General features: G+C 49.5%; 1 protein-coding gene across 3 annotated transcripts in view; it reads right to left on the bottom strand.

The window, feature by feature from the left end:
* The window catches only part of igf2bp2a (insulin-like growth factor 2 mRNA binding protein 2a), a 34108-nt gene that overhangs the window by 8471 nt on the left and 6294 nt on the right, over nt 1–19343 (bottom strand). For all 3 annotated transcript variants that reach the window (XM_029137906.3, XM_029137908.3, XM_029137909.3), the window contains 6 exons: nt 5662–5710; nt 4609–4660; nt 2521–2584; nt 1571–1861; nt 1324–1458; nt 197–319 (listed from right to left, as the gene is read on the bottom strand). In XM_029137906.3, coding sequence (XP_028993739.1) covers nt 197–319; nt 1324–1458; nt 1571–1861; nt 2521–2584; nt 4609–4660; nt 5662–5710 — 714 coding nt within the window. The remainder of the gene's footprint in view (nt 1–196; nt 320–1323; nt 1459–1570; nt 1862–2520; nt 2585–4608; nt 4661–5661; nt 5711–19343) is intronic.

Here is a 19343-nt window from a genome sequence, read left to right as displayed (position 1 = left end):
GATTCTGCTCGTGTTTTCTCAGAAGGTGGAAGATATTGTGTCTATATCACATCTTTCAATTTCAAATTTATACCTTATTTAGCAGGTCTAGTATCTATCCATCCATTCATCCATTCATCCATTCATCCATCCATCTATTCATCCATTCATCCATCCATGTGTTTCTATTCATTTGCATCCAGCAGAGGCGACTCACGAGGAGATGGTTATCTTGGTCCCTGTCTCCTCTTCGATCTTCTTCAGGTTGCGCCCCTCCTTCCCAATCAGCCGACCCACCAGGCTGTTGTGTGCGAGGATTTTTAGAGGGATGTCCTCCGTCCTAACACAGAAATACATCAGCATAGACATGGGTTGGGTGAGACTTTCGTTACAGGCGTTGGGTTGAAGTGATGAGATGAAAGTGGCACAACGCTGACATGAGCCTAACCACAATGTAAGACTCATCCTTTATTTACCGATTTCAAATATTTGGACTATTTAGAAAAAGCCGATCAGCTTTATCCAACTTTGCTGTATGTGTCGCGTTTCCTGCTGCAGGAAGACACTGATCAGAGCGCAACTTGCTGTGGAAGCCGTAATGTGACCAAAAGCACAGCTTTGCTCCAGGTTTTTAGGATTATTGTTTTGCCCCAGTAAATAAAACAGATTCATCCAAACGATGTGGGATAGAGTGGTTTTAATTAAACTTTTTCCTTTCTGATGCATATTTGTGTTGTGTTGTGTTGGGTGATTATTGCAGGGTGTGAGAGCTTGTGGTGTGATGCTGGGGGTTTCATGTGGGCCGGGTCACCTGAGGGTGGTGCCGGTGCGGTTGTGTGTGTGTGTGTGTGTGTGTGTGTGTGTGTGTGTGTGTGTGTGTGTGTGTGTGTGTGTAGGGGAGGGGGTGGGGGTCTCCGGGGAGACGACGGCGCTTTGGTTTTAGTCTAACTTTAATGCAGACTCGAGGAAGCGGCGGTTGAGGCGCCGGGATCGTCTGCAGGTGTGGCAGGAGGCAGGACGGGGAGTTCAGGACCTGACGGTGACGCGTTCATTCCCTGGTGTCAGATTCCGTGACACGCACTTGGCAGAGGCTTCAACGAAAGGTCAAATCAAGCCGGGGGCGCCCTCGTGCACTGCTTGTGTTTAACAATTGTAATTAAATGGAACCTGATTTCAGAAGTCTGATACTTGAGAATAATAAGTTTCTCGTTTTGCGTCAGGACATTGGCACACACCGGTTGACGCGCTAAATCGGAGCCGTCACGTCCGGTTCGACCAGTTGCCTTGTTTATTGGCCGCTGAGCCGCAGTCGTACCTTCAGCCCATTCAATGAAAGCGACTCACGTCTTGGTCTCGTCGGCCTCCTTCTGCATGATGTCCAGGAGCATGCGGCAGGCGGAGGAGCAGCCCTCGGGAGTGGAGTGGATGGTGATGGGCTTCTCTGCTGCGCCCGCGTTTTCTTTCCGATGGATGTCCACCCTGAGAGCAAAGACGAAGGGAACATGACACAGGCAGGAGTGGACGTTGTTGCTCAGGAGAAATATTAAGATATATTAAAAAAAAAGCCGCCATCTCCATCACCGTGTCTTACTTGGACTGCGTTTGCTTGGTGACATTCTTTATGGTGAGGCCCTCCTTGCCGATGATGGCTCCCACGAACTGAGTAGGCACGAGCATGCGCAGCGGGAAGTCGTGCGTCCGGGGCCGCGGCGCCCCGAAGCCCCCCGAGGGTCCGGGCTGAGAGGCGCCCTGGTCCCGAGGCGACCGGCCCGCGCGGCGCGCACGGGGAGCCTGGACGGGCGGAGCCGCGTCCGTGTCCATGATGTAAGACACGGTGAAGGAGTAGTCGTCGAACTGGTGTCCCGTCAACTTCTCAATGGCTCTGGAGGCAGGAGGAGGAAGACGAGGGCACAGTGTGAATGGGCGTCAATGACTATAGGAGCATTTGCACGGGTCTGTGCTCTGATATACTTGCTTTTAACTATTTGGGTGCATGTGAGGCTACTGGACCCCTGATTAAATGACACTAAGCTAAGCAGCTCCTCAGCGTTAAATCAGGTAGTGAACACAAACACGTTACCTACATCTACCATTGCATTCCTGGTTTTAAATCTGCCACTTCTCTATGATTGGAAATATTGATTTCCACAGAGCGCGATCTCAGAGAAACCTGACTGCTGTTATTCTGCTACGCCACACCCGGTGACTGACACCAGGCCGGTTCATTGTTTCCTGATGTATTCTAAAAGGCCTGACTTTACACACTGGGACATTTAAAGCTGCAGGAAAGGAGGCAGAGCTGATGCTGTGGAGATGCCTTTATCACCTACCGGTTTTTACATGTTTGGAGGAGACATACCGGTTTTTCCCGGGGATTGGCCGGGCTCTGACCTTAGATCCACATTTTAATCCGCCAGTTACACACAAAGTACCCAAATATGTCAACAATGCGGATTGCGCTGCGGCTGCTTGCCTGCGCGAGCACGCCTTCAAAAAGCAAGTATATCAGGAGCCCGAGTGTCAATCATTTGTGCTGCTTACACTTTAGCTTCCTCCTTTGTTGCATACGTAACATTCACCACCGCTGTTTCTGTATCAGTGTTCACTGTGAAGAGAGAGAGAGGGGGAGAAAGCCAAACGTGAGATAGGGCCGCATTTACAAATCTACACAGCCCGTCTTTGTTGTTGCTGTAGGTGAGTGAGACACGCGTCCAGGTTCCCGTGGCAACTGACGGAGCCACTTGTCTGTGTGAATCTATCACAGCCATCAGCGCTCTGGCTTCCCTCCAGTCCCCACTGCTGCCTCTACAGACAGAAACCGACACTGTCTCCGCACAATGGACTCTCCGGCGCGGCACAATACCGGATTTGAGTTTCACTCCGCGGCCTGGGTTTAAAGCAGGTAATCTGTGCTACGGTGAAATCAGACGCGCGACTCGGACACACCTCTTGAACAGTCGCGGTCGCGTACTGCTGAGTGAGAGGAGGACGCCACTGAATGGCACAGTGGGAGATCATACGTCCTTCCAATCATTAGGAAGCTGTGATTGAAGTGTCCACTGTGCAGACCATTGTCCTTGTCTTTAAGAAAAAAAAAAGAAAACTACACACACTTGTCTTATATTTCCTCAACGTGTTCTTTTAGCGTGAGACTCATTTCACAGAATGACCTCGTGACTTTCAGTGCGCGTGATGTAAAAAAGGAACGCAGCCAATCACGCTGATGATGAAGTCGTGGCCTCTCTGCCCTGTTTGTGGAGCCGCTACATAGCAGAGGAGTCCAGGAGGAAGCCGCGGCTCCTGCAAAGTCAGGGCAGGTGCCAGAAACACGTTGACTGCAAACAGCCTGGGAAAACAACCTCATTGTCGTGTTTGTCCAGGCAACCGCAAGAACAAAAATAGCCCGACAAGAGGGCTCTGTTCACGAGAACCTAAATACCTGATTTGGATTGAAAATGAATCTAAATCTGGTGCACAGCGGACAGGGTTAAAGCCGGGGAGGGGTCCCAGTCAAAGTGATGGGAGCAAGTAGACAGGAAGTTGGAACTGAGACCAGAACACATGGACATGGGTGAGATGAGGCTACGGAGGCTGAGGCCGAGTGAGGAAGAGGAGCAAACGCTGGAGTCTGGACCGTCCCGCGTGAAGTAGGCTGTTTTATGACTGCGGAGACGACGAGTGGAGGCATTTCTGCCTCAGCACCTGTCACGGCTGCAGTGGGTGGTGGTTGGTCTGCACTGGTGAACCACACACACAGGCACCATACGGCGCCGGCAAATATTTGTGTACGGGGGTTTGTCAGTGTTTTTTACCCCGATGAAAGTTTAGTAATGCCTGTACAGGGAAAAGTTCTTAGAGCTTAGCTCCAGCAGTGACTAATCTGAACACACACACACACACACACACACACACACACACACACACACACACACACACACACACACACACACACACACACACACTTTCAGACAGTGCAAAGGCTTTACCACAGGCGCCTACAGTGTCCTCCCCCATTACCACGATGCACCTCCCCAAAACAGATGCGCGCGCACACACACACACACACACACACACACACACACACACACACACACACACACACACACACACACACACACACACACACACACACACACACACACACACACACACACACACACACACACACACACACACACACATTACTACAGCATGTCTGCCATGTCTGCCCACTTCAATCCATACCCCGAGGCCAAGGGGACCGTGGCAATACACAGTGCTTATTATAAAGGCTGTGTGTAATTTAAACTCTTCTCTTCTCCCTCTGTCAAACTTATGAGACACACACGCACGCACGCAGACGGACCAGATGATAAAGGCTGATTTGTATGCAGAGATGGGTTATGTTTAGATAATGGGTGTGTGGGACGGCGGTAACGAGGAAGTCAAGTCACACAAGGAGCTTTGGCTCACTGGGAGGTCTGTGTGTGTGTGTGTGTGTGTGTGTGTGTGTGTGTGTGTGTGTGTGTGTGTGTGTGTGTGTGTGTGTGTGTGTGTGTGTGTGTGTACTGCTAAATAGACATGTGCATTGAACAGTTCGAGCCAAATGACAACGCGATGAGCAGTGAAGTGAGAAGAAGAACTCTGTACCTTGTTCCACGTTTTCTACAGTACCATACTGAGCTAGAAGGCCGTCCAAAACCTGGGGGAGAAATGAGAGAGCGTCAGTGAGAGACACAATCACAAAGCACCACTTAGCATAGATGGCACAGAGTGTAAATCACATAGTATATGAAGATATTTTCATGCATGTGTAAAAATGTATTAAACAAAAAACTCCCACAAACCATTCAGCATCCTCTCATAGGCTCATAAATTTAATATATATTAATAATAATAATAAATGTATTCCCCTTTAACAGTAAACATTTCTTAGCCTGATTTAAGTGTGAATTCATCTTTTCATTCATGTTGCTATTTATGAGGTTAAAGCTGCAGCTAAAACAATAATCCATAGTAACAACACTGTAGTAACACAAGTAATGACAAATGTTTTGATACTGGAAAACATTTACAATTTACAATTATACATCAAATATTGTTCTGGGGCTGCTCCAACACGGTTTACACTAGCGATGTGAGACAATAGAGCCATAATGGGCTGTTACAGTTGTTAGGGGCAACGGGAGGTTTAGAAGTTCAGATTTAGAAGTTAAGGTTAAATACAGTACTTGAGCAGAGTCACTTTGAAAACTGTGCAAAATTATTAAGGTTTTATGATGAAATATTTAACTACCCACACCCACAAAATGACAAATAATAAACATTATGAAAATATGTGTGAACTGAGACAAGCTCATGATTTCAGTGGCAAAGTTGGCAGCTAAGTTAAAGGTTAGACTCTGATAGTTCAGGATCATCAGCCTCATCGAGAGGCGAGGACGCTGGGAGACTCGAGGACAGAGGAACAGCTTGGACCCAGCAAAGGTCCAGATGTTAGAGTGTCACGTCCACGCACTAACAAACACGGATGTAGATGCACACACACACACACACACACACACACAAACTACAAAGAAACTAAACACAAAGGCCGGTGACTCACTGTCGGGAAACTGGTTTATGTGCTACCTGGTGCTGTTCAACTGAGCATCACTGTCACACACACACACACACACACACACACACACACAAACAACTGACCTCCCACTGTAGATGAGGGGGAATGTTCCGGATCTGGATCTTCCGACTCCTGCAGAGATGAGAGACACAGACGAAGTGGGTTTAACAGACCAGAACCCCAAACTAACACACACACACACACACACACACACACACACACACACACACACACACACACACACACACACACACACACACACACACACAGTCATCTGTGGCGTTTACAACAAAGCCGAGCTTGTGTTCCCCATTCGGTGCATCGGCGCCGTTTAGCAGACGTTTACGTTTGAAGGGTCGGAGCTTCCACCTTCTACAACAGCGACGCTCTGTCAGGAAGCATCAACAATCAAAGGTTTTTCAGCAGCACATCTGGGAGTGCAGGTGAGGATGTGTGTGACAGCCGCCTAGTAGCTTCCAGTAACACCCTCCTACGAGCGGGTGCTAGTCTCACTTTCTAATGTGGAGGTGACACAAAATAAAATAATATATAGCATAAAGTAGTAAAATGAACAAACCAATAGAGTCTCTTTGACCACAAGAAACCAGCACCTGCTCCCCTGTGAAGGAACACACGTGTCAGGATGTGAGGGAGCTTTTGGTCGCTGTGTTAAATGTGTCAGCTCAAACGGCAAAGCCGCGGCGACCGCACGCCGTTAACAACCACATTAACGCCAGAGGTCCTGGCTCCGCGGCGAGGGCGAGCGATGGGAGAGAGAGAGAGAGAGAGAGGCGGGAGGAAGCGCTCCAGCTGGAGTATCCCCGAAAACAGGAGCATCTCAGCAACAATAACTACGACAACAACAAATAATGGCAGGTGGAACCGAGTTCAGGAACACACATGTCACTGTTTACAATGGACATGCGCACACATTAACACACATTTCTCCTCCTGGGTTGTGCATCTTTCTCAAAAGCAGCAGTTTGGGACGCCCCTCTCTCTCCCTCTGTCTCTCTCTCTCTCTCTCTCCAATCCCCGCCGCGTACGGCTGCACCGTGGCCTGCGAGCTCTCTGTCACCGGCGGCGGTTTAAGGCAAGTGGCTCGGCGAAAGAAATCTCTTGGCAACCGCTATCCAAACAAGGACAAAGTGATAAAAATCAGTCTGTGCTATGAAAATACATGGGCTTCACCGGCGTAGTAAACAGCCTCCCGCAACCCGCGAGCAGCCAATGGCTGCACGGCGTTTAAGGCCAACCCCACAAAGCCCAAACTGGCAACCCTGAGCAGGAGCATATGGAAACTAAAAGCCCTTTTCATCCACACTTGTCTGCTTGAATGGCCCGTGAACCGCGAGGACCCCGCTCTCTGTTGTGTGGCCTTAATTGATTTGCCAACTTTACCACGGAACTGCACTCACAGCGCCGCCGGGCTTTCAGCGGCAGGTGAGGCGAACGGGAGGCCACGGCACCGTCGCGTGGCTTCCTCCTCGGGCTCAGACTCAGAGGCCTCTCGCTCTGAAATGTGCAGACGACGCTTCCTGAATGGACGTCGCTCAGAAAAAGTGACAACTGCCTCCCAACAGTCAAGGTCTCATTTTCAGCATGCCTGTGGCCACTGGCTGACTGGAAGATCACTGCTGTCTGTCTGTCTGTCTGTCTGTCTGTCTGTCTGTCTGTCAGGTACAATACGAAGCTGCAGACACGCATGCACTGTGAACCCGGTGCCTCCTCTGGGCTCCCCCTCCTCCCACAGCGCATTAGTGCAGACACACACTGAAGTCAACGGTTACTTAATGTTTGTCGAGCCTGACCAAGCCGTCTGCCGCCGGTTCGGAGCGGCCCGCCAAGACGAAAAGGAAAGGCTCTCAATTTCGGCCTTTAAATATCCGAGGGCGGCCACGTTCGTCCGAAAAGCTAATATTGACTGCACCCACCTGCGTGAAGTGGGAAGCCGTGTCTGCGCACACGCGTGCATACTAACACGCACATGTATGCGTAGCGGCTGCAGGAATTTAAACCTCTGAGAGGGCAGCGGGGTGAGAAAGAGGGTATTCACCCATTGCCGGAGGCCTGCAGGGGTCCAAAGGATGAACATCAGAATCAGAGCAGAAGTTCTAGTACATAACATTAGTATTAGTAGCATGGATGGATGAGCGTTGGCTGCAGAAACGCTCAGTGGAACCTTTTGCGCTAAAGGAGGAAGCCGTGCGTCAGTTCAGTTCTCTGAGCCCAGGCTCACGGTAAATGAACCCAGAGACACTGTTCCATGTTCCACAGATCAGAACGATGTGCTCGCAGAATGTGCGGAGTCCTTGAATCTCCCCCAGCTGATGTCAGACCAGCCGTTTTCCACTCTCCGTCTCCCACTTGTTACGTCTCAAGGCAAACTAGTGAGGAGTAGAGAAAGAGCTCCCATAGGGAAGCAGCCTCATCACTGATGGGGGGGGTGAAAAGGGCAGCGTCCAACAGGCCCAAATAAGCAGCTACACATTAGGAAACGGGCCCAACGCAAGAGAAAAACAAGACCAACGTTGCTCAGAATAGGCAGAGTTAGAAAAGACTAATATCAGGAAAAGGTGGTAGTAAAAACATCAATTTAATACAGCCAATGAGTAAAAGCTAAATAATGTGTGTGTTCTTTTATTATTTGTAGCTAAAAAAAAATCTGCAGGTTTCTTTGATGAGGGCCCCGTGTTTTCACACAGCTCGAAGGCCGCTGTCTAAGAGGCAGAGGCTGCTTTAGGCCGAGCTGATTGAAAAACGAACACGTCTGTCAAAACAAGCACGCAGAGCCTTTTTAAATTATTCACTCGGGGAAAAGCTCCGCCCCGAATGGCCGAGGTGAAATTAGCCCGAACCACAACGAGGCCTCATAAATGTAGTCAAAACACTGGGAGGTATCGAATATGTTTCATTTATTAGTATGAGAACAAACAACCTGTTGACCTTAGTTCAGAGCTTACGTAGTTAATTTGAATAAAAGCAGCAACATCAGCTTGATAACATGGAAAAGGTAAAAAGTGTTTCACGTCCAAAAATGAATGAGCAACTTTTATCATGTGAATAAGATTATTTTCTCAGTATTTGTCGTTGGCTTTCTCTGGCTTTTAAAGGTCAAGAAGAACCTTCCAGGTTTTTAAAGCTTTTTAGTTTGCGCCATACAATAAATTGCAAACGAAATGACCTTAAAAATAGAAATTCTAAGGAAGGTACGTTTCCAGCACATGCTGCATTTAAAACCTCCTGCACAGCCGCTCTGAAAAGGACGTAATGGTTTATTTGATTTCTCATAATTTCTGCGTACTTACACCCGCTGGAAAAATCAAAGTGGCTTCTGTCATTAAAACTGCATCTCACAGTATCTTCAGACATCTTTTAGATTCCCTTGACTCGGGTCAAGATCGTTCTTTATTTCTTTTTTTTTTCCCTCATAGGAACTCGCAGGAGTGAACGATTAAACATTTCCGTCTCCGCTTCAGGATTTCAAGTCATGAGGCCTTTAAAAGCCTCGTTTGCCTCCGTGTGTGGATGTCTGTGCTGGAGGCGGAGCCCAGCGGGGGGGTCTCTCTCTGGACAAGCGGAGAGACGTCCCAGGTTGCCTCTCGGTCCACTGGGCTCGTCCGAGGCTTGTTGTCTCACAACACTCCCACAAATGCCTCCGCACACAGTCACCTCTGTACTAGAAAGCTCACACCTAATCGTTTGTAAAGTTGCCTTGATTGATAGCGTTCTTCTTTTATTAGTCATTCCTCTCTCTCCCTCGCTCGCCCCCCCCTCCCTCCCTCTCTCTCTCTCTCTCCCGCTCCTGTGCTGGAGACCTTGACCCTCGGTCTGCCAACAAGAAGCACCTGACACCAACCCGGGCACATTTAAAGTTTAAAAGGGATCTTTCCGTGCGATAGGATGTGAGGATATCACAGAATCCTCCCTCTATCGCTCTGTATCTTTATAAGAAAAGGATTTGCTCCCATCGGACGCTTGATGACGAACTGGACGCGAGGGGAAGGGAAGTCCACATCATTGCAGAGGCTTCACGTTGCACAAAAGATAATTGATGACTTTCAATATGAAAGATGAGAGGGTCTCCATCCCAGCCGTACAATGCAGATAAAATAGGAAATGAAAATCTCTGTGGTCATAAATCACACTGGAGGCGAGCGATTACGCTCTATTACACGATCACGTTACGAATCCAGTGGTGCAGACGGTCTGAGCTGCTCCTTGTATGTGGGTCTGAGGCTGAGGAGCGGCTGCAGCTCACGCCCGCACCCCGTCCGAACCTGAACGTGGTGGTCCTTACACGACTAATCTGAGCAGAATGGACCCAACGCACAGCTCCACCCGGCTGCTCATCTGTGCAGCACATCTGTATGACAGACGCGTGCACGCGGCGCCACCGGCGGCATCTCGCCTCAGGAAGGACACGCACGCCGTGGAGCCCGGCCTCGCGGCCTCGGGCAGGATGTGAGGGCACACGCATGCACGGCTCACCACACGCAACCCATGCATCGCTTCCCTTTCTGCGTCTGGGTCGTGTTGCTTTTGGTGGCAGCCACAGTAAGAAATAAACGCGCGGTGTTGTTGCACCCTCGAGGATTTATTCAGCGTGTTGCAAAGAGCGTTCGCTTAAAGGAACCGAGAAACGGTGAGAAAACGCGTCCTTGACCTTGGAATTTCTGTACCAGAGCCGCTTTGGTTTCTTATATTACTCAGCATTAGTAGAGGTCCCAACACTGCCTGACCCTGAAGCATTTTCAGCTCAAGTAGCGTAAATTGGAAAATGTTACTGGGAGCAATGAACAAGCTGAAGAAATAGGAAGAACTGGCACGAAATGGATTGAAATTCAAAGCCTGCTGCCTGTCGTCAGGACGTAAACACACGCATGCTCCGCCTCGCTCTTCCCTCGCCGCCGCCCGCCGTCACGCCGGGAGGCGCGGGGCTCAGCGGCACACAGGTAGACGCACGCCGCTGCGATGGAAGCCACAGCCTTCCTGTTGACGTCTGCCGCCAACACGCACTCCTCTGCTCAGCGAGAGACACTAGAAAAGGAGGCGCCGCAAGTTGCCGCTTCACCCACTACACATAAAGTTGACTGATGGCGCGGGTGATGGAGGGAAGCTTCAAGTAGCGTCATATTTGGTGTTAAGAGTGAGTCAGCGTGACAAACGTGACACACAAATTATTAAAGAATAGATGTGGCAGCGCATGTTTATCAGATTCAGACTATATCTGACATTATTAACTATACACTAACACAAACACATTCCAAGCAACACTACTTTGAATGCATACAATAGTTTAAGATCGGCAGATAACACCACCATTAAAAATCCAAAGTAAGCTATTAACACTAGTTCAGCTATTTGCATACACGCATGTAAGATGCCTTTCAGTTCTCAGGTGTAATCATCACAAATTAATTTTCAGTCAGAGCTAAAACACCACAGCGTGTCCGGCTGACACAAAACAAATATTCTCCTGTCACACCCACTAGAAGCGAGTGTTTGGAAACGTTCTGTTCCTGTTGTTGCGGCATCACGTGATCTCATGAGACTGAGCACGCACACGTCACACACTTGAGCCCGAATCACAGCGTTTGCATTATCTCCACATCAGATTATGTTTATATATGACTACGACTGTTGATCATTGTTGGAACTTATCCTAGCAACCAAGAAATCATGAGGTGTTATTGTGTGGATTAAGCCCTGGCAGCGCATGAAGCAATTAAAATCTGTCCTTTACACGCTGCGGTTTTAATCTCCGAGATCTTTGTCGTTTATTAATTGTTGGAAAAAATGTTGTGTGTTTTGCTTACATGTACACTTGTACATTTTTGTTATGAACAGCTCAAAATTGATCAAGGTTTAAATGACTTCACTGACATTTGCAGAACAAAACAATACTTAAAAACGGTGAACTCACAAAAATCCCAAATTGTACTACGTATAAAACTCTAAATCGATGATGATTTTTTATCCACACTTCCAAATTATTTGTAATGTCACAACAAACAACAGAAAAAGTTAGCACATGTTTAGTGGAGGAGCAGGCTTTAAACACTCTAACTACACAGTACTAAAACTGTCAACATTCCTCAAACACACATTTTTTTATCCAACTGCTCAAACTCAATAAATACCACGAAGGAGATGAAACATTATTTTCACTTAAAACTAAGTTCTAATCATCCAAGACACAGTAAATATTCACATTCTGATTTTAATTTGGGGAGTAAAACCACAGAATCCCAAGCATCAGAGTCTAAACAAATATTGGCAGTAAACACAAAGATAATTTGAGAGGACTTGCAGAGTCATGTGCCTCGCTGCTCTGTCCTGTCCTGCACACATCAAGCTGTGCCGCTGCTCCATCCTGCTGCTTCACTGACGGAGTGGCCGTCGCAGAGCACGCAGTCAGCACTGTCACTGAGAGGCACGCAGCGAGCCTCCAGGGACCCAGCTGACACACACGCACACACACACACACGCACACACACACACGCACACACACATATGCACACACACACACACACACGCACGCGCACACACACACACACGCACGCACACACACACACACACACACACACACATAGACACGCACACACACACATATGCACACACACACACACGCGCACACACACACACACACACACACACACACACATGCATGCGCGCACACACACGCACACAGACACACACACACACACACACAGCCAACTGGTGTCTCTATCTCCCTCTCCATGTATCTTCTGTTCGCTCACCAACCTCAGTGCTAAGAGCTACTGACAGGTGGAGACCAGCTCATACTGCGGCGCTGCGGCGCGGGTCCGACGCTGGCTGCTCCTCGTGTTGCACCGTGTTGAATTGTGCAGCTTAGGTCTCCTTACGTTGCTCAGGTCTCATCCTTTAATCTGCCGAGCATAAGGTGTTACACTGTAGCTGGAAGGCTGAGCCTGTCTGCCATTGGTGTAGGTCCCGGCAGGGTTCACCTGGATCAATACTGCATCACATCACTCAACGCTACGCAAGCCTTCAAACTGCCTGCTCTCCTGTCTGTCTGTCTGTCTGTCTGTCTGTCTGTCTGTCTCTACCCGTCTCACTCCTCTCTCCAGCTCCCCCTAGAGAGCGAGCTTCACTTGTTCACACACACACACACACACACACACACACGAGCGCACTGCCTCTTCCCGTTCCCCTCCCCCTGTCTGCAGGGAAGTTCCTGCCAGAGCGCGAGAACGCCCTCCGAATCGAGCGGGAGGCGAGCGGAGCTTCATCCTCGGAGGGAGAGCAAGAGGGAGCGGGGCTGGTTCCTGCAGGGCCCTGCCAGTCACAGCGGCGGCCGGCGAGAGCCCTCAGCCCCTGCCCCCCGAACAGCGGCGGAGCAAAGCTGGGATGCGCTGAAGCACGCGCCGCCGTTCTCACACACATGCTTGACAACGGCTGCCAAAATGGGAGACACTGTCTGACGTGTGCATGCGGGTTAGAGGGAGTTTAATTAAAGCTGCGTGTTTACGTGCAAGAATGTGCTTGAAAAAACATGTTTTGAAAAGATTCTGAAATGTAAAACCCATGTATTTCATTGCTACCTATTATTTATTGTTTGTTATTGTTATTATTTGTTTTGTTGATGTTAATGATGATGATAATTTTATTATTAATACCTTTTGCCTTTGAATGCATTTTCAATGGATTGTGTTTGTATTTTTTTGTTTGCATTTGAGTAAGAATCATGAAAAAAAAACTATATTTTAACACCTTTACATAAGAAATATCCAATAATAATTGAAATGGTAAATTAATAAATAATTGTATTTATTAGATATTACATCAATTAACAATTTAGATGAAAATGTAGTACTAACACTTTTTGTAATCAATTAAATACCTACATGCAAATCAATTGTTTGGTTCCTTTCCCTCTCATATATTGTTTTGTAAATTGATATTTAACAAATGAACAGAAAACACAAATCTTTGTAGGTTGTAGCCCTACAAGGAATTGTTTATTAATTCCTAAGCAGGAATGTGCAAAAGAACAAAAATAATTATTTATTCATAATTGTTAGTGCATTTATATATAATACAAGGCTCAATTTCAACCTCATGGGCTTTTTAAATAAGCCTGTAATTGAAGAAAGGAATAAACAAAACATAAAAAAAAAGAATTGCAGAGTAACAAAACTTTTTGTCAGTGAGTAAAGTAAATAAATTGTGGTAAAGTCAATAAGACATTATCAGATTAACGAGGCAGTGAAATTATTTATATGGAACGCACTTGTGCAGGTTGGGGGGTGTAAGCTCCACATTATACAATAAGCAGCCAAACAGGAGCGAGACCAGATTACATTCACAGCCTGCAGAGGGTTAAGACACGTTTCAAAGCGCGAGGCTGGGAAAACAACAGCTCGTCATCACTTCCTCACCGTCATCGGCAAAAGAGGCGTTTTTAATGATGACGGCCACTCAGTTCCACAGTAGGTGGAGTCAAGTGGATAAGCGCTTCCAATACATTAATTACATTATAGTGCTCCTCCCAAAACCTGAGATCATCTGGTGTCACGTGACTTACAAGTCGCTGAAGTGGCATTATCCCTGTCAGACTTTAATCCTGTGGCTAAAATGGCTCCAAATCCTGACCTAGGCTTTGAAATAAGGCAGGGGGCCCAGCAGACGTTAGGGTCCAGCCAGTAATATGCCACCAATGCCAGTATTGACTCTCGCAGGGTGTCGCCCCTGATCAATATATGAGTAAATATCCACGGCGGCGAGTCGATATGTCGAGTTAGGCTCCTGAACTCCAAACTAGAGGGGAGCGGGCGGTAACGCCGGTTGTGTGGGCTGCATTTAAAGTGAGGCAGAGGAGGAGAGAGACAGTTATTGGTGATTATGGATGGGCCAGAGGGGACGGCGTGCTGTTCTCTGTGACTGGGAGGCGATTGTAACGCTAATGTTTGTTTGTGGTGGAGAAGCTTTGGGTCTCTGACAAAAAGCAACACGCGAAGGCAGCCGTTTGCCCACGAAAGCATTGGGAGAATCCCTAAATCTGCATGGAAACGTCAAAGAGCTGATTCGCAACCTTTGTTAAGGCCGGCGCCACCTGAGGCCCGCGATTAAGCAGGACGGGGGGGCTCTCGTTTGCAGGACAGGTTTTTTGGAGGGTGCCGTCCACTAATATGACAACTGCTTCCAGCCTCGCGACGCTCCTCCGCACGGAAACGTGTGAGCGTTTAAGGCCTTTCATGGGCGCCCCCCTTTAACAAACAGCCTGTCAACGATGAAGGGGTCATTAGAGGAATGGGGGCTGAACTGAGAAAGCAGAGTCGGTGTGAAGCTCTGGCAGATCTGCGCGCGTCACAGACAAAGCGGCAGCAGCAGCTTTAACCGCGATCAGATCGTTGTGGGAAGAAGTTCACATCCGTAAAAATTAAAAAAAAAGGGGGGGGGGGGGGGGGGGGTTGGGGGGGGGGGCGTTATGAGAATGAAAAGCTGGGCCTGTCTGTGTGAGTGAGAATAAAACCTTGAGTCAGCTTTGATGACGAAGGCCTGAGGTGGCCACGCCATCACCCCCCCCCCTTTTTTTTTTTTTTTACTGCAACATAATTGATGCATCATCTTCAGCGGCTCCGCGTCCACGGCGCTGTCCTCCTGACATCAAACCGGCCTTTTAAAGCGTCTCATCCTGCGTCTCTCTAATTTATCCACCCGCAACGTCGGGCGGCCGGAAACCGGGCGGCCTGGAGCCGCTCCTCGCGCCACTTGAAACAAAACCATCTTAGCTGCCGGCTCTGCAAGGAGCGGCCGCCTCCTGGGCCACGCCACCGACACGCACACGCACACACGCGAAGCAGCGACGCACACGTCTGCTGCTGTCTAAGAATTTCAACAGCACCAACCACAAGCGGACTAAGAATACACCGTGGCTCTGTTGCATCCGATAGAGCAGCTCTCATTCAGCGTAGGGCACCCAACATGCATGGGGGGGGGGGGGGGGGGTTGAGACAATGCACGCAATCTGACACACGCGAGACACAGTGAAGGGAGGTGCATGAGAAGGGACGACGACCGGGAGGTGCAGCTCCGCCGAAAGCGCCCACACCTGCGCGTGAACGTGGACGGAGCGGGCGCCTAATGGGCAAAGACCCCATTAACTTCTGCAACGATCTGAGGCCAACGCATGCATGGCTGCTCCAGCATCAAATATTTACCAACCCGCCGAGCTGAAGATGCCCGCGCTTTCGCCTCTACATTTTATTTTTTTATTTTTTTATTTTTTTAAAGAAGGGATCATGCTCTCCGCTCTGGCCGCACGATTCAGCCTTTAATTGAATTTGTGTCAGCGCCGGCTTCATTTCACCTGACGCCAGAGGGGGGAGGGGGGGGGGGTTCATCGGTCGGCGTCACAACGCTGCTCGCGTGCGAACGACGCGTGCACGCAGCCAATCAATCAAGGGGCCGGTATCCTAGCAACGTGCATGTACATATTTGTCAGTTTCATGTGTGTGTGTGTGTTTTACTCATGAATAAAATACTATGAGGAATGTCCCGAGGCCTCGCTGGCGTACAGTAGAGCCGAGCTGCTGCAGCGGATCCGGCGCCCACAGGAAACCTTGAGTACGCGCTGATTGAACTCTTCACAATAAAATATTCTACTCCCCGAAGGAAAACTCGCACCCACGGGTCAAGGAGCCAACCACTATTTACAAACAATTCCTTTACATTCTGCTCTGCAGCTTTGCAGCAGCAGCATTCGCGTGCTCTGGCGTCGGCTGTGATACTACAGTAACGCCCCCCCCCCCCTTCACGTACACGCTCCGTCCTCCTCTAACACCGTGACTCACTGTGCCGGGATGGAGACGTCCTCCATTTCCAGCACCTGCATGGCCCATGCCCCCCCCCCCACCCCACACACCCACTCACCCACCCCGCTCGTCTCGGGCCTCAGCGAATCACACTCGAGGGCCGAGCGCGGCTGGCATTTCACAATGGCCCAACGCTGAACCCAACGCGCCGCAGCCCCACAAAGGTGTCAGCGGCGAAGGTGAGGTTATGAGTGCGTGGCCCATTACACGATCTCAATATGTCAGTAGTTCTTCAGCTAACAAGGAATCTAATCATTAGCTTAGCATAACGCCAGGGAAATCAATCTGGATGCTCTAATCTATTTAAAAAATGTTATTAATTTGTTGTATTAATACACTTTGTACTTGTATAACAGACAGATCTATGATTTCATCTTCAGCTAACTCAGTAACTTATTAGGCACTTGCTTTAAATCGCTTCACATATTTAATGTTGCAATTTAGACTTAAAGCCAGATTTATATTAGACTAATTATCGCGTTTTCCATCACCAAAAAAAAGATGTTTTCTGTGCTTTTTCAAAGCTAAAGCGTAGCCGCCGCTGACGAAGGGGAAAGGAATTCCAGCCGAGGACGGCGTTCGCTGTGAATCACGCCTCTTTAAACTGAACGGCTGCTTTTTCCCCCCAGTAACATTGTCTCACACTAAACAGTGGGAGACGTCTGTGCTTCGGCGTGAGCGTAGCTGCCGTTCGCGACCGTGACAGAAGCGTCCCCGTCCGAGGGAGACAAACCTGGCAACCGGCCCGCGGGTAATCTGAGCCGAAAACATCTGCTTCAGATGGTTTAAAGTGTGTCCATCAACTTAAATCAATTATGTGTTACTGCAGCAGTTCACTCTGGTAATTGCAAGCTCAGATATTTTATTTAGAAGTGCTAACGCCACACGACACACTGCTAGACGTTAGATTTACAATAAATCAACCCAGTGAGGAAATAGAAGCTGATTAATAATAAAAAAAAAAAAAGTTCCCGCAAGATAAAGCGTTTGAGTGAGATGACATCGTTTCTGCTGCTTTCTGACTCACACCTGCAGCCGCAAACTGTCTGATCGACGGCTGCAGAGCGCCTCCAGCCTCCACCAGTCGCTGGAGGTCGCGTGTCTCCGGCTCCCACGTCCTCTCCCGCTCTCTCCTCCTGCGTCGCCATCGGAAGCGGGGCGACGCTGGCCGACACAATGGCCGGCCTGTGCTCCGGCCTGCGTCGGAGGCCTCGGCCGCGTGTGGCCCTTACTGTGGAGGGCTTGTTGTGCTGCGCGAGTGGGGGTCCCGGCTTCCGTTGCATACATATGGAAAAGGATGGAGACGACGCCTCCGAGTGGGCGCGCGACTATGAGAGGTCGCCCAAGGGCTGCGCCTGTGACACGGGCGAACTGCCCACTCAGCACTTTTCCCCTGTTGCACTGGTGAGAGAGAAAATGAGCACTTGAGCCTTTCCTTGACGTTACGGCTGCACGAAGGCGGTTTTATGGAGGCACCTTACTACACCATGTGTTCACTGTCACATAAAATCGCCACTTCGACCGCGGCTCGGCCCCGAGAGCGAGCCGCCCTGCCGCCGCCACGCTCCCAGGAGTGAGAAGGAGGAGAAACGGCCTCCTTCTTCATCCTGGCTTCGTAAAATGCCGCGTAAACACAAGGTCTTCATCACATGAGCTCTGCTCCTGTAACTAATTTAATCACTCGGTTCCCCCCGGCAACCAGGAGAACCTAACCAACCTGTGAACACACACACACACACACACACACACACACACACACACACACACACACACACACACACACACACACACACACACACACACACACACAGGAAGCCTATACTGCACCTACAGGGCAATAACAGTGTAATAAACATTACATTACTACCACTTCAAATACTAGGCCTGGTTGCTACTGAGTCCATGATACTAATCCTGCATCATCCTCTGGCTTTGCTAGTGGGACACCAATCAATCAGACCTGAGGTGGAGGCCCACTCACTCGCGGCCACACCTCTGAACCCATCCCTCCTTAAAAGCAAAATAAGAAGCTGAGAAATGTCTGAGCGGAACGGGTCCAACAGACGAGAGCAGAGCTTCAGGCCAACTGCATTCTCATGTTGAAGCCCTAAAGCCCTAAAGAGTCTCCACCAGTTGCTCGCACCCGACCGCCCAGTGGCATCGGCCCGCGCGTGGGCATCGCGGCGCCCCCCGATTGGGCCGCCCGGTGCTGACGCCGCATTCATTTCACCTGTTACGGACCCGTCAGCCCTCTGCGGCCGCACGGTTGCGCGGTTGTGGCGAGCAATGCCACCTGCTGTGCGCCTCAGCTGCCCATCCTTCCGCGGGTGGGGGGGTGGGGGGGTGGGGGGATGGACCGCGCCCTCGGGTGGCACCGGAAACCCTAAACTTTGCATCCAGCGCGTGGCTTCCAGCCCGGGATTTGCCGCGGCCGCTTCCTGTCTCTCCGGTGTCGCCTCGAAGGAGGGTGTCGACAAACGTGCGAGCGCCCGAGACGGGGACAAAAGCAGCTGCTGCATCCTCGAACGGCCGCCGCTTAAAGAGACCCCGGCTGCACATTACGCCGCATTTAATCCTGATCTGAACAAACAAACGGCACATTTAAGTCTAAAACCATTAGGATCCAGCAATTCGAACCCGTCCTCAGCAAAAGGTGCTGCTAAACAGGTGTGAATAATCCCATGCAGAGACTATGCTTTACAATAGATTTAGAGCAGAGTGTGTGGGAATAAAAGCTTTTGTTTCATTTTCTACCAACAAAAACTGACCTCTGTGAGCGACTAGGAATATATCAACACTGATAAAAAAGCCTCCTGCAGACGCTCCAGTGTCGGCTGAAAGAGGCTTCCCTGCTCTCATCTCCTCCTGCACAGGGCGACTCTCTGTTACACTTATCATTCAAT

This window comes from Betta splendens, chromosome 21 (genome assembly GCF_900634795.4).
Source record: "Betta splendens chromosome 21, fBetSpl5.4, whole genome shotgun sequence".
Classification (NCBI taxonomy): domain Eukaryota; kingdom Metazoa; phylum Chordata; class Actinopteri; order Anabantiformes; family Osphronemidae; genus Betta; species Betta splendens.
The sequence above is the reverse complement of the archived record's forward strand: the minus strand, read 5'-3'. Positions and strand labels throughout refer to the sequence as shown.